The sequence below is a fragment of the Sinocyclocheilus anshuiensis genome, unplaced genomic scaffold (genome assembly GCF_001515605.1).
Source record: "Sinocyclocheilus anshuiensis isolate Anshui unplaced genomic scaffold, SAMN03320099.WGS_v1.1 scaffold3529, whole genome shotgun sequence".
In the NCBI taxonomy this organism is placed as follows: domain Eukaryota; kingdom Metazoa; phylum Chordata; class Actinopteri; order Cypriniformes; family Cyprinidae; genus Sinocyclocheilus; species Sinocyclocheilus anshuiensis.
The window spans coordinates 90412-105705 of NW_015557302.1; the positions used below are offsets into that span (position 1 = coordinate 90412).

At 37.3% G+C, this 15294-nt stretch overlaps 1 protein-coding gene across 1 annotated transcript in view; it reads right to left on the bottom strand.

Annotated features, from left to right (window-relative positions):
* LOC107679101 (serine/threonine-protein kinase mTOR-like) overlaps positions 1-15294 on the bottom strand; it is a gene marked incomplete at its 5' end in the record, with an annotated part of 149964 nt that overhangs the window by 65586 nt on the left and 69084 nt on the right. Inside the window, 2 exons of the mRNA XM_016474555.1 lie at positions 3940-4079; positions 11045-11120. Coding sequence (XP_016330041.1) covers positions 3940-4079; positions 11045-11120 — 216 coding nt within the window. The remainder of the gene's footprint in view (positions 1-3939; positions 4080-11044; positions 11121-15294) is intronic.

A 15294-nucleotide genomic window follows, 5' to 3' on the forward strand; every position in this document is an offset into this window, starting at 1 on the left:
TGTTACTTTCAGTAAAAGTGTGGTTATTTTATTGGCTTGTGTTGTTTTTTAATTCAGTATCATTAAAATTGAGTTAAATTTAAAAAGTCTTACAAAATTGCTTTATATTATTTAATAAAATAATAAATAATCATTACAAAGCATTTTCGGTTTCGGTTTTCGGCCAAGTGCATCCAGAATTTCCGGTTTCCGTTTCAGCCCAGAATTTTCATTTCGGTGCACCCCTAGATGTAAGACTACATGTTTTATTTAATTTAATATAAATTTACTTTCAAATGCCCCAATTGCTGAAGGGTCTGCACAACTTTTTAGTACAATTTCAAGTTGCACTGTTCGAAATACCTGTAGTAGCATACCTGTTTACATTTAATTAAGGTGGACTAGACTAGACTTTAATACAAATAGTTGAGTTTGCCAGGTGCATACAACATTTATGACAGGTTTTCATGAAAGTGTTGGTCAGTTTGTCTGCTTGACAATCCCATTTTGCACTGCAAAAATAAAACTGAAGTGAGATAAACAAACTGAGAAATGTTTATTTTTAGTTAAAACAGATGTTGTCAAAGTTTTCCTTTGGGGACATAATTTGAAGTTGGAAAAAGGTATTGTATTGTAAAGTGATACCTATTGGTCTTTATAGTTGTTTTGCACTTTAATCTGTGTAAAACTTTTAACGTTATACATTTTTCTGTATTGCTTTATTGCATTTAAATGTTCAGTTATTTTTGTTATAAGAAAAAAGTTATTAAACCTGTTATACTGTATTATGACAGCACTTTTTTTTTAAAAACGAAATATAAACCGTGATAATACCGTACACCGTGATAAAAGCATGAGCAATTAATCGCAACATGAAAATTTGATACCGGCATATCCCTAGTTTGCACTAGATCGGTAATGTTTGGCCACTTTGTCGACTTCACTGAGAATGGGAATAACTTTGGATGCTCAGACATGCGCCAAGTCACTGCTGCACTGATTTATGTGCTATACAACACTACAAATACAACATAGCTAAATCTAAATTCCAGAGGATCACTTGGATCATCATTTTACATTGTAATGAACAAAAAAACAAGAATTTGTCAAATAGCAATAGCTGTCCAAGTCGTACATTTTAATGAAACTAAAAGTTAAAAGTTAATATTTCCTTATTCAATGTATATTTTTTCTTTGTGATTTATTTAAATCAAATGAATTAATTCAATAAATCAATCAATCAGAATACTATAGTATGTTACAAATAAAATTTGATCAACATCAACAAAAGCCATGTTTACATTGCCAAAGGTGGTACATACAGTGCCCTCCACTAGTATTGGCACCCTTGGTAAATATGAGCAAAGGCGGCTGTGAAAATAAATCTGCATCGTTTATCTTTTTGATCTTTCATTAAAAAAATTCACAAAATTCTAACCTTTCACTGAAGAAAAACAATGGAAAGTGGGGGGAAAATCTAATTATGAAATACATGTTTTTCTCTAGTTCAAGGTGGCCACAATTATTGGCACCCAATTATTGCAACGTCCTTTTCCCAAGATGTACAACAACATGTGGTGATGTAGGTGCTGTTTGATTTTTTATTTGATTTTTTTTTTTTTAGGATTTCTGACCCCAAGACTCAACTAAAATCTGCAATTCTCCAGCTGTGATCCTTGGAGAGACTTTGGCCACTCAAACTCTCCTCCTTACCGTGTATTAGGACGATATACATGTCCTCTTCCAGGCAGATTTGTAACATCTTTAGTTGATTGGAACCTCTTAATTATTGCCCTGATGGTGGAAATGGGGATTTTCAATGCGTTAGCTCTTTTCTTACAGCCACTTTCTATTTTGTGAATCTCAACAATCTTTTTCTGCACATCAGAACTTTATTCTTTGGTTTTACTCCTTGTGATGGACGATTAAGGGAGTCTGGCCTTTGTGTTCCTCATATTTATAATCCTGTGGAACAGGAAGTCATGGACGAACAATTTCATGCTCCTAGTCACCCTGGTGTGCTAAAAAAAATGTAAATATGTATACTTCAGAGATATTTTACTCATTAGAATTTCTAGGGGTGCCAATAATTGTGGCCAACATGCATTGGGGTAAAACATTTATTTCATAATGAGATTTCGCCCCCACTTTCAATCATTTTACTTCAATGAAAGGTTAGAATTTTGTGAATTTTTTTTTAAACAAAGATCAAAAAGATAAACAATGCAGATTTATTTTCACAGCCACCTTTGCTCATATTTACCAGGGATGCCAATATTAGTGGAGGGCACTGTAGGCTGCATCATGATGTTTATTTAAACTTTTACAAACTGTTTATTTCTGCTCAAAGGGAGCATAAATGTTTTTAAACAACAATTGCATTATGTTATGAGATTAATGTAATTTTAAATAGCCTATATAAAGTATATAAATTATAAAATAAAAATTCAGGGTGTAATGCTGCCATACAAAGGTAAAACAAGCTGAGAACCATTTATCAGTCACCCCTCAATCACTCTCCCACACAAACTCTTCCTCATGCTTCCCAGTAAATGACTATTACAGAAATCAGTAAGATTTTCCTTTCAAAAGTAGAGAAAAAAATGTCAAATGAGAGCACTGTTAGATTCCATGAGGGCACAAAGGGACGGTGTGAGCACACATATGCAACCAATCTCTGCTTTTACTCACTCAGTCATATCCTATCCTTCTTGTGTGACCCCGTATTAAGAGGAATATATTTCACAAGAGAAATTACTTTCCATGGTGTAATGTTTTGCAGTCCATTTTTCTTTGAATATTTTACAGCTTGTGGGCAGCGTGCATTTTTTCCATCAATAATAGTTTTCTTGATATTATGAATAAGAATTTGTCAATTAAAAAAATGAAGCAAGGTTCTAAACCTTACGTTTGGCAAAAATGTAATACTGACTAAAAAATGAATCCGTAACTAATAAATAGTAACCAATAACTAGGGGTGTGCGATATATATTGTCTGCGATAATATCGTAATTGTTGTTTTAACGATGTGCGATTTGACATTATCGAGTATTTTGCAAAAACCATTCAAAACATCCCTACAGAACGCACGCATACATTATGCGAAGTCTAGACTAGCGCGTGTGCGCATTTAGTGTGTTTTCTTTCACTGCATGATTCAGTCTATTAAAATGCATTTAGAATGATCACAAATTCAAGACATGATGGCAGAAAATTTATATATTTATACCACTTCATATAGTTATTCAATTTCACACGAAGAGTGCCGTTTTTCTCCAAAAATTGATTACAAATGTGACATTGAATTCAATAAACAATAAGTTAATTAAGAGACTTACATTTTAGACACCATATTGCTTGTTTTTACTCTATTTCGCCAACAAAAATCATCCCGAATACAGCCACAGCACTGTTTTGTGTCTCTGAGCAACATGACGGTGTTTCGTTCTTCAATGAATCACTCGTTTAAATGATTCGGTTCAATCGCAATGACTCACTTATTAACAGTGATTTGCTGCCACCTGCTGGCGGTTTTAATTTCACACAATAACACACTCAGCAAAATATCGTCTAATTATCGTTATCGATAAAATCCCATAAAATATCGAGATATAATTTTTTGTCAATATCGCACACCCCTACCAATAACATCAAACATTTGATAGTACTACAAACTTCCTGCTTAGAAACATGGACATGTCCATCCTGACTAATCCACCCCCCCCCATACATTTACCTTCAATAAGAATAGTACTATACAGGACTGTGCAAAAAAAAAAAAAAACTTTAATTAAATTAATTTATAAAAAAAAAAAATGGAAGTATTCAATAAATTTATCCTGAAGCATAATGCATAAATTGACAAATAAAAAAATTCCCCAAAAAGAACCAAAGTTGTAAAAAAGCAAGAATTAGTCTGCACACTTCCAGAAACTGACAAGTTATGATGTATGTGCCTACCATTCGCCTAGTGCTTCCAGACATCTCATGCGACCCAGAATAAGCTCCGGATCATCTTTGTTCATGTCGATTTTTTTATCATAGGCGACCAAAGCATCTTCCCACTCATGAAGTTTCTCATACCAGGTGGCTTGGATCTCCTGTAGTGGAAGACAAACATAAAAGGATGATGGAAATAATTAAAACGATATCACTGACATCAATGAAAAATCAGGGACAATTTTTTTATTTATTTTTATTTTTTTTATGGGGTAGGGAGTTGAAAGTGCTTGCTTCATTCGTAAATTAAGTAAACCACAAACTCATCATTTGGCACTAAACATTTGGGATTTTCAGTCTCACACAAATTACATTCACATCTGGAATGCAGACAGCTGAGTACGGATAGCTCCAATTGTTGTTCTAACATTTAATGGGAGGGCACAGAAACAATTTATTTTAAAATTGGCAGCGAGCCCACTGTGAGCATCTGCCAGAGTAATGGATGGCTCAGCAACAGTTGAAATAACACTTCACCAGGTCATATTTCATAATTTAAAGAAACTGAATTTTCTAAGCAGGCTCTGCTGATGAATGAGAGCATAAAATGCTCATTTTTCATATAGTATACAGAATCTGTATGTCATTTGGGCCCAATAAGTCTCGAAAGGCTACAACAACAACAAAAAACAAAGTAAATCTCCACTCATAATCCTGGATTCTGCAACAAGGGCCAGAAAATTGGCAAAAAAACTGCATATACATAGAAAGTACCAGCTTAAACAAATAAATGTGTATTTGTTTTAACATTTTACACAAAAACTTAAACTATGATCAAAACATTGGAATCACTACAACAGTTTTCTTACTACTCTTTATATACTCACTTTCTATTAGGGATGTTCATTTTAACCGTTTAACCGGTTATCCGACGGTAAGAATTTTGACCGATTAATACAATCAGTTAAACGTTTTAAGAATGCATTTAATTATTTATTTTTTCAGTAATTTATCAAAATATTTAAAATGGTTTGCTGCATGGTTAAAATACACTACGCGTATAAAAAAAACTTGTTTTTTAGGGGAAAACATGGGCATGTCACGTATAATTCGCATTTTATTTTCATTCAGAAATAGACCTAATGCCGACGCGAAATGTTTACAAACATTATAATAAACACTGTAAACATAGCTAGTGAATTGTGAGTGAGTTCCCCTCACTCCACAACAAATCCTTTCAATTAACAATATTTAGAAAAGAATTAAAGAATTAAAAATATTAGAAGCTATAGCAATATAAATGACAAGCCAAAACGAATTCATTTAGGTTAAAACTAAACTGAAACCAACGTTGGGTCTCTCATTCCACACAAAATCAAATGTTTCCGTATTCACAATGTATTTGAATGGCAAATTATTATTTATTATGTACTTCACTCACGTTACAATATCCACGTAAAACAAAATGTTTTACATCACGGTGGTACAGTGATAACACTTAACCTTAACGGCTTAACAGATTTTACTACATATTTTTTACTAGGCCTACATATTTTTTTTTTTTACTACATAGTTTTTTCCATATGTTTTACTTACTGTATTTTATTATGATAATGAACCATTATGAATGATGGCCATGTGAATCCTCATGTTCTGTTTGCTGCTTTTTGCGCATTTAAAATTAAACAATGTTAGTATTTTTAACGGTTCACAGACACTTATCCTTTCTAATTGAATTCAATTCTAATTTAAAATGATCTTGTCGGTTAATGGTTAACAATCGGTTAACGAGCATCGGTTGTCGGTTAGGAAAAATAACCGAAATGAACATCCCTACTTTCTATACTATTCTGATTCCATATACAGTGCTACTCAACTGAAAAAAAGATGCTGAATTTGTACTTTAATAAGGACACATTAGATTTCTTAAGAACTAGTAGGTTTTCTACATAAACTGTTTTTTTTGTAAACTAGAGTAACTAGAATTTTGACTATTATGACTTTTTAAAAACTACTACATTGGTGAGCAGAGGTTTTGCAAAATATGAGGCCCAAATGTTTTACAAATGCAAAACACTATTCACAAAAACTACAAGTGTGCACAAAATGTTTTACATTTATGAACTGATTGTTAAGTCTGTATTTGCAAATTGTCACACGTGTGAATTGATTTAGATTTGTATTTGTATGTGTGTGTACAGGTTTGATACCTGTGAGGTCCAAAATGTCCTCACTAATAGCCAGACCTTACTAGTTTAAAATCAGTCAAATTATGTTTGTCTTTAAATCTTGTTATTTGAAATCTAGTGTTTAGGGGTAGGGGTTGGGTTAAGCGATAGAAAATATAATTAACCTGTTGAGGGGCCCCACAATAACCTCCCCGTGCTGGGTTGCGTCGTATCATGTGTCAACTATAGCCAGAGATATTGTCAAAAGCATCAAATATTGGCAATATTAAGAGGATTTGGCATTTCCAATTAATGTAGGCCTGTTACATTCTTCTTATTATTAGGCCTGTTATTATTATTAGGTTACTTTTATTATTAAATTACAATTAATTTGCCCTGCAATAATTTCATAGAGCATCACCACATAACTGACGCGCTATGAGGATAATAAAAGATTAGGCTATTAGCTTACTCCTCATTGAAAATGTTTTTAAAAAGCTATTGTAAAACAGGTCTATTAATTTATACAATGAATTATAGGTCTGTAATTAAAATTATTAACACTGCAGTCATCAATGAAAATTAAGAGCAGCTTTATTTCAAGCACCGACTTTCAAAAATAACCTGTTTAACGCAAAATTCATTTCTCTTTTTTTTTTCACTATGCATGGGCCACAAGAGAAATATTAAGGAATAATTCAAGACAGTTATATGCCGTTATCAGCATATGTTGAAGTAGATTCGTCTCTTGTCGTCTCTGAGAGAATATTCGCCGTTAATGCAGCGTCAGATGCCGAAAGCGGCGTCAGTTTGTACTTTTTTTACTTTCACTTTGTATAATTGACTGAGGTTAAAACGTTCACCGTCATAACTCCTGCGCAAAGTTTGCACGTTGCTTATTATCAGCCTTCATGGTTTAAAACAGAAATATTTCCAATATTGCGACGTAACAAACCCCATAGCCACCCCTAGCACATTCACTCTGTCTACGAAACCACGCTGTAGTAGCACATGCAGAATGAGACCTGGATTTGTCTTGATCTAATAACCATGGACTTCCCATGAAAAACATCATCTTGATAACATTTTATGTCTCTGTACAATTTCAATATATGCCTCCATGTCAATGGTACCTTCGCACGTATGCCAGTCACCCATACCGTTTGCTCTGCTGCCTCTCCATACTATGACAGACGTTTGCTTTCGCATCTGTCGCTGATGAAAGTCTGGATGCTCCCTTTCATGTTTGAGATTAAGAAGTCGACATCGATTTTTTTCAGAAACCAGGTGAAATGTGGACTCACCTGACCACAGCACACATTTCTTTTTGACTATCTGAGATGAGCTCTGGCCCAGAGAACGCTGCGACATCACTGCATAGAATTGATGTACAGCTTTCTCCAAGAGTAACAGAGATTCAAGTTGCATTTATTGATGCAACAGCAGACTGTGTTAAGTGACAGCAGTTTCCCGAAGAACTCCTGAGCCCATGTGGCTATATTTAACACCGCAGCATGACGGTTTCTTATGCAATGCCATTTGAGGGCCCAAAGGTCATGCACATTCAACTGAGGTTTCCTGCCTCACCCTACATAGACTGAGATTTCTCTGGATTCTCTGAATCTTTTCACAATATTATGTATGGTAGTTGGTAAAATAAATAAATTCTTTGCGATTTTGCATTGAGAAATGTGATTTTTGATTTGTTTGACACTTCTCTCATGAGATTTGTTATAGCGTGATGAACCATGATCCAGCTTTGCTGGCAAAGACTGAGATGCTCCTTTTATACCCAAACATGATACCCTCACCTATTACCAATTCACCTGCTTACTGTGAACGATTTCAAAACTTTTTTTGGAGTATGTTGTAGCCATCAAAATATTTTCTTTGTTCTTTTGTCAATTAAATAAAAGTTAAATTGAATTAACAAATCACAGATTCTTGGCTTTTGTAAGGTCTGTTTTGGGTTTTGTCATGTTCATGTTTTCATGTCTTTTTTGGGCTTCGTCACCAGGTAGATTTTAATGATACGTTCCTTAAGGACATTTTCCGTTTTGGTTTGGACAAAAACATTTCCCAGTTGATGCCACGCAATACCCCATACTGGTCACTGGAACAATACATTGACTTTGCACTCCGTTTGGCTGGCTCACCATTTACTGTGGGGATAGTTGATGAGGAATCCTGCTATCCTCCAGAATGCCAAAGCCTGCTAATGTCGTGCCTGCTACTCCAGGACCTACTAACATCATGCCAGTTAAGTCAAAGTATACTCATGTCATGTCTACTAAGTCAAAGCCTGATCACATCATGTCTGCCAAGCCAGAGTCTGCTAACGTCATGTCTGCTACTCCAGGGCCTGCTAACGTCACACCTGCTAATCCAGGGCCTGCTCACGTCATGCCGGCCACTCAAGAGCCTCGTCACGTCATGGCTGCCACACCTGATTCCCCGGCCAAGATGGCTGACACGCCTGAGTCCCCGGCCAAGATGGGACTTTAAAACTTTTTGTTGTAACTTGGCATGAAAAATCACACTGAAGACAGGACTGCAGTATGGTCGTTTTTTACTAATAACTGTGCACACAGGATAAACAACAGTCTGACTACACAGCAGCACACACAACGTTCATCTGCATAACAGGCAGTATTCCCAACAACTGCATATGACCCCCCCAGCGGTCAACAACAGGAACTGCTAGAGTTGTACTCATTGTACATCTTTCAACCATAAGCAGGAACCCATTGTAGGCCATAGCCATTGCCATCATTTCTCACATACGTACACAGCATCACCCTCTGAAAAGGTCTGCAGGTCTACGCTGTTGTCATGTTCTTCTTTCTGTTTCAACTGTTTCTTTTGTACTTTGGTTGCCATGTCTGGTAGAAGCAAATCAAAAAGTCAATCTTAATCGTCTGGACATCTTAATTTCAGAAGGAGACAATCCACTCATGGTTTGTGGAGTAATCGTATAACTAAACAGAAACCCGCTCACTCTTGTCTCCAAAGTTTCTCCTCACATTTTCTTGAGACCATTTTTAAAGTCTGCACGGCTCTTTCCGCTTACCCATTTGATAAAGGGTGGAAGTGTGCTGTTCTGATGTGCTGAATTTCATTCTTTTTCATGAATGAAGCAAAATCTGCACTTGTAAAACAAGGTCCATTGTCTGATAATCAACATCCGAGGCAGTCCAATTACACTGAAACTCTGTCTTAGCTTTTCTATAGTGGTCTGGGAGGTATCCTCACATCATGTCTGCCAAGCCACAGCCTGCTCACATCATGCCTGCTACTCCAGGACCTGCTCCAATCATGCCAGTTAAGTCAAAGTTTACTCATGTCATATCTACCAAGTCAAAGCCTGATCACATCACGTCTGCCAAACCAGAGCCTGCTCACATCATGCCAGTCACTCAGGAGATTCTTCACAATATGGCCGCCATTGAAGAGCTTCGTGGCAAGATGGCCGCCACACAAGAGTCTCTTCACAAAATGGCCGCCCTTCTAGAGTCTCGTCACGTTTCAGCTGATCTTCAAGAGTCTCATCACGTCGCAGCTGATCGTCCAGAGTCTCGTCACGACATGGCCACCATTTCAGAGCCTCATCCCATCATGGCCACCATTTCAGAGTCCGCTCACGTCTGCCCCAGAGGCCCCTGCTGTCCACGAGTCTGTCTCAGAGGTGACGGCATCCGCTGCAGAACCTCCAGAGGTGACGGCATCTGCTGCAGAACCTCCAGAGGTGACGGCGTCCGCTGCAGAACCTCCAGAGGTGGCGGCTTCCGCTGCAGAACCTCCAGAGGTGGCACTGTTCACTTCTGAACTATTTGCTTGTCCTGTCACGGCCACAGAGGCTGTTCATGAACTCACTGTCTGCCCTGTCACAGCCACGGAGGCTGCTCACAAACTCTTTGCTTGTCCGGTCACGGCCACAGAGACCGTTCATGAACTCTTTGCTTGTCCTGCCACGGCCAAGGAGGCTGTTCATGAACTCACTGTCTGTCCTGTTATGGCCATGGAGGCTGTTCATGAACTCACTGTCTGTCCTGTCACGGCCATGGAGGCCGTTCATGAACTCACTGTCTGTCCTTTCACGGCCAAGGAGGCCATTCAAGAACTCTCTGCGTGTTCTGTCACAGTCAAGTGGTCTGTCCATGTCTCTGCTCCGCCATGGCTCCCCGCTCTGCCTGCTCCGCCATGGCTCCCTGCTCTGCCTGTTCCGCTTCATGGGCCTGGCTCTCCATCCCACCCCCTGGACCACCTCCAGTCCTCCATCCTCCTGGACGTTTTGTTGTTTTGGTTAGGGTGGATGTTGCATTAGGGCGTCAGGAGCCGCCCATAGAGGGGGGGATCTGTAAGGTTTGTTTTGGGTTTTGTCATGTTCATGTTTTCATGTCTTTTATTTTGTAATTGTTTCATGTTAGTGTCATGTTAGTGTCATGCTTCCCTTGCCCTCTTGTCTTCATGCTATTGGTTCCTCTGTTCATTGTGTCATGTTCTGATTGGTTGTCTTAGTCATGTGTCTTGTTTCCCATCTAGTCTTCATTTATTGTTTGGATGTTTGGATCACGTCTGTAAATAAACTGCACATGGGTTCTTCACTACGTTCGCTTTCAGTGGACTGAATCGTTACAGCTTTATTGCATTTTACAAAACGTCCCAACTTTTCTGGAATTGGGGTTGTAAATGCTTACAAAACACTTGTTTCATCTGAAGTTAATATTCTAATAGTTAAACAAGACAAACAGATACTATTTTTATGACAATCAAGCAATTAGCCCCTCAATTCTCATCACAATAATTAAAAAACAAACAAACAAAAAAAAACATCTAAAATATTTTTTAAGGTGATATGACCAAGACCTTTCTTAACAGGCATAGTGAGATTCACATCATCTTATAAAGTCAATGCATGATGGATGGCACACAGATTAATAAGGGATGGAAGGTCTTACCAATTCTCCAAAGTGTTTCATGGCATACTCCAGAACTCCTGATGCTGCCTCTGGCTGCTGGAGCTTATTATTGATGCTAAAAAGAAAGAATACAATGTTTTAGTGTACACTCTAAATCTTTAATATTGCAAATATGATTATGGAAATTGAGATTAGTTAAAACAACAAGTTTATAACACTAAAAAATGGTAGTATCTCCAAGCACATGAGCAATTAGCCAGTAAATTCGCACAATAAATGGCCTGACAAATATTTTACTGTTATATTTATGATCCTTCTAATGACCAATTAAAAAACTTCCCATCTGGAAGCACTTGTGTCAGTATGAAGTTTTCTATGACTGCCAGACTTGCCAATACATCTGCTTTTACAGGGGTAAGGGAACCCCAACGAAAGGAAATCAAGCCATCATTAAAAAAAAAAAAATCATACAAAACCAATTAATAAAACAATAACATTTGTAACTTGTACCAAAAAAATGTATGTTACCAACACCACTAAAAAGAAACAGCATTTATGACACAATGACTCCCTGAATATTTGACAGAATAATCAAACAAGTATTTTTCGGGGGTATGTATATTAGCTTTATTTAAAGGGGTGATGACATGAGAAACCAAATTTGCCTTGATCTTCTGGCAAATAAGAGGTCTTTGTACCATCAAAAGTTCCTGCAAGTTTCATAGCTTAAGACATCCTCCCCATTATAAACAAAGCATTTATTTAATCAAGCTTCAAATACGGCTCGTTATGGATCCTATGGGGCAAGGTGACATCACCTAGCACCAGTCGTTTGCATATGACCGCCTTCAGCGCAAGACACCTACGCCTAATTTTGCATCATCGCATCGTTGTCACGCCCATAGGTGTTCAGTCGACGTGCAGCGAGTGGGTCTGAAGAAGTAGCTGTTTACAATAAGATTGCGATACCACGCAGATGTGCAGTTCCTGGCTGTGGAAAAACAACATGTTTGAATATGCTGCCGAAGGATCCAGATGTCAGGGAAAAATGGATTGTTTATTTTCTGCGAACGTCCCAGTCACGTCAGTGTTAATTTACGCGTGTGTTCACTACATTTCATGGATGACTGTTTTGAGAACAAATCGCTACTGTAATGCTTGCCAGAACACTTTTGCTCAAAGATCAGGCCGTGCCGACTATTCTGGACCCAACAACGACACCGCAAACTGTAAGTAATGTAGTTCATGTAAAAACTACTTTTTAAAATATTAATAGTGGTTTAATTCATAATGAATAATCACAGTGTTTTTAATTACTTACTTTTCAGAGTCCATCATGTTCAGGCCCCGTGTTAAAAAACATTAGCCAATCATAACAGTGGGTGGTTACACTGAACTCTTAAAGGGGAAACCCCCCCAAAACCGACTGTTTGAGTCAGAGGATGAGAAACAGGGTGGAAAAAGGTCATAAATCACTAAATTTTTTAAGTTTTTCGTCCAAAAAACTATAGTAATATTATAATTGCACCTAAGGGAACATAATAAAACAAACCAAAAAACCCATGTCATGACCCCTTTAACTTTATTCAACTGTTGGTCCTATGTAAGCATCATTAGCAAAAACATGTTATAGCACCACATTGTGGCCGATTCTCACCAAATTTGATACACAGCTTAATCAAGCATACCTTCTAAGTGTCTGCCATTTTTCACAATAGTGGGCCGGTCAGATTTGATTTTATAAGATGCTGAAATTTGATTGGCTGTTGGCAGCAATGTTTGTTTGGTTATGAGAGTAACATTTGAAAAATATGTTACTATTTGCCCCAAAGAAGGGGCATACCCATTTTCAACTTGATTTATCATATGGCTGTGGAGTTAAGAGCGTTTGTTTTTTTGTTATTTTTTGCGTTCGAATATAGGTCCATTCGTTAAAACGTGTGATGGCAGACAATTTAATTTGCTAATATCTTTGCAATGCTTCTACATATCAGCATTTTTTGACAACATTTTGCCAGCATAATCTATAGCTGCTTTGTACACAGATTGGTGAAGATTGGCAAACAGCCTAAGTGGTGTTCGAAGAACTAGGTTTTCAGAAAATCGAAAATAGTGCAAGCACAAATAGAAATCGAAGATATATGTTTTGCAGATTAGTTGAGGGGAAAAATACGTTTGCTACTAGGCCTTACAATTTCAAAGTGATGAACCAAAATGCAAAAGTGCTAATTATAGCACCACCTAGTGCCTGGCGGATATGTATCTGGGATTTCTGATCATCCCACCAAGTTTGGTATCATTTGGTATCGCTTTTTATTTTTTGCCAGATGAAATGTACAGATTTGTTGGCACAATGGTGAGAGTAACCTCAGTAACTAATAAGAGCTGTACAATTCTGGATTAACTGATAATCTTTTTTTTTCTTTTCTTTTGCTTAGAATAGAGATCATGATTCTCTCACAACTGATAAATTGTCATTATTTGCATATTACATAATTTGATTTGACAGCCCTAGTTTGAAATATTGTGAGTTTACAATTAAACATTGGTGCTACTTTCGAGAAACTGAGTACTTGTGCTCATCTCTATTTATGACTGTATTTGTTACAAGGAGGCCCCTTTCCACCATGAAATCTAAGGCGTCAGTAACATATGCAATGACCGAGAGAGAACACTGAATGGAACATTTGCACTTCTGCCCATAAGCCATTACAGTTGCTGTCTCTTTCCCGCTTTTTAAAAGCCCTTGGGGGCAACATACTTGCTAGGTGATGTCAAAATAACTGTTCTGACACTTGGCGAGGAAAGTTGGAAAGTGCAAAAAACAAGCTAGAAAGTAAGTATTGGTGTTGCTTCCTATGATAAATAATTTGGCTTAACCAGTTTAAACATGTAACTGTTTGATTAGATGGATAAGTACACAGGCAAGACACACATTAAAGCTGCTCAAGTCTACATAAATCCCACAGTACATTAGAACCTATAGGCTTGAACAAAGTTATGTCAAACAGAAGAGAAAAAAAAGCAAATCACATTTTGCAATTCAAGACTAGGAAAGACTGCATGAATGCATCTAGTAATGGTTTGGAAAGCAGGTGGCATTTTGTATTTGCAACATCAAATTGCAATTGCAGTGCTGCATCTACTGTGACTTCTAGCTCATTCTGTTCTTCTGTATCAAGGTTCTTCAGAATAATTTAAATTTCACTACTACAGACTCTACAAGAGTATGCTAACAGTCTGTATGCTACATATAAGTGCTGGGTGCATTATTCTAGTGGTTCTACTCCTATTGGCATTCAACCAAGTAAATATCTGATTCTATTCCATTTCATGACATCACATTTCACCTGTTATAAAACAGAAAAACTGGATACAAACTGGAAAGTGTACAAGTTAAAAAAAATTTTTTTTTGGAGATTATTTGTTTGTTTTTAAGTTTCCATAAGTTTGATGTGGGCTTGATAAAGTGTGCTCTAACTCTATTACTGTTTCTTCTGCTTTTAAATCTGAGTTGAGTAGTCATTGTAATATCTGAGCCATGGCTTGATAGAACAATCACAAGCTATGACCTACAGTGGGGTTGCCAGGTATGTTTGCACATACGAGGAATTTGTTTTCATGACAGAAGCTTCCGCAGTGCAACAGAATGACAGCCACAGTACAAAAACACAGATAATAAAAGAAGAATAAAAAAATAGAATAGAACAATTAAATAAGAAATAAAAATATATAAATTGGCAATTGTATGTGCAGGTATATTACAATAAGACAGTTTTGTATGTACAGGTATATTATGTGCAAATTTGAGGTGTAGACTAAGTGTGTGTGTTAGATAAATAAGTTTATGAGTGTATAAATAGTATTGTGTGTTCCACAGTTATTGTCAAGTGTTCATGAGATGGATTGCCTGAGGGAAGAAACTGTTCCTGTGTCTGGTCGTTCTGGTGCTCAGAGCTCTGTAGCGTCGACCAGATGGCAACAGTTCAAAGAGGGAGTTTGCTGGATGTGAGGGGTCCAGAGTGATTTTGCTAGCCCTTTTGCTCACTCTGGATGAGTACTGTTCTTGAAGAGAAGGGAGGGTTGTACCAATGATTCGCTCAGCAGTACGGACTACCCTCTGTAGTTCAGAATAATTCCTCTTTGCCACTCTGATCTCCTCTTCCAGTGTGTATTTACACGCGCGTTTAGCAGCCATAAAGACTGGTTGCCCACTGAAGCCAAGCAGGGCTGAGCCTGGTCAGTACCTGGATGGGAGACCTCCTGGGAAAACTAGGTTGCTGCTGGAA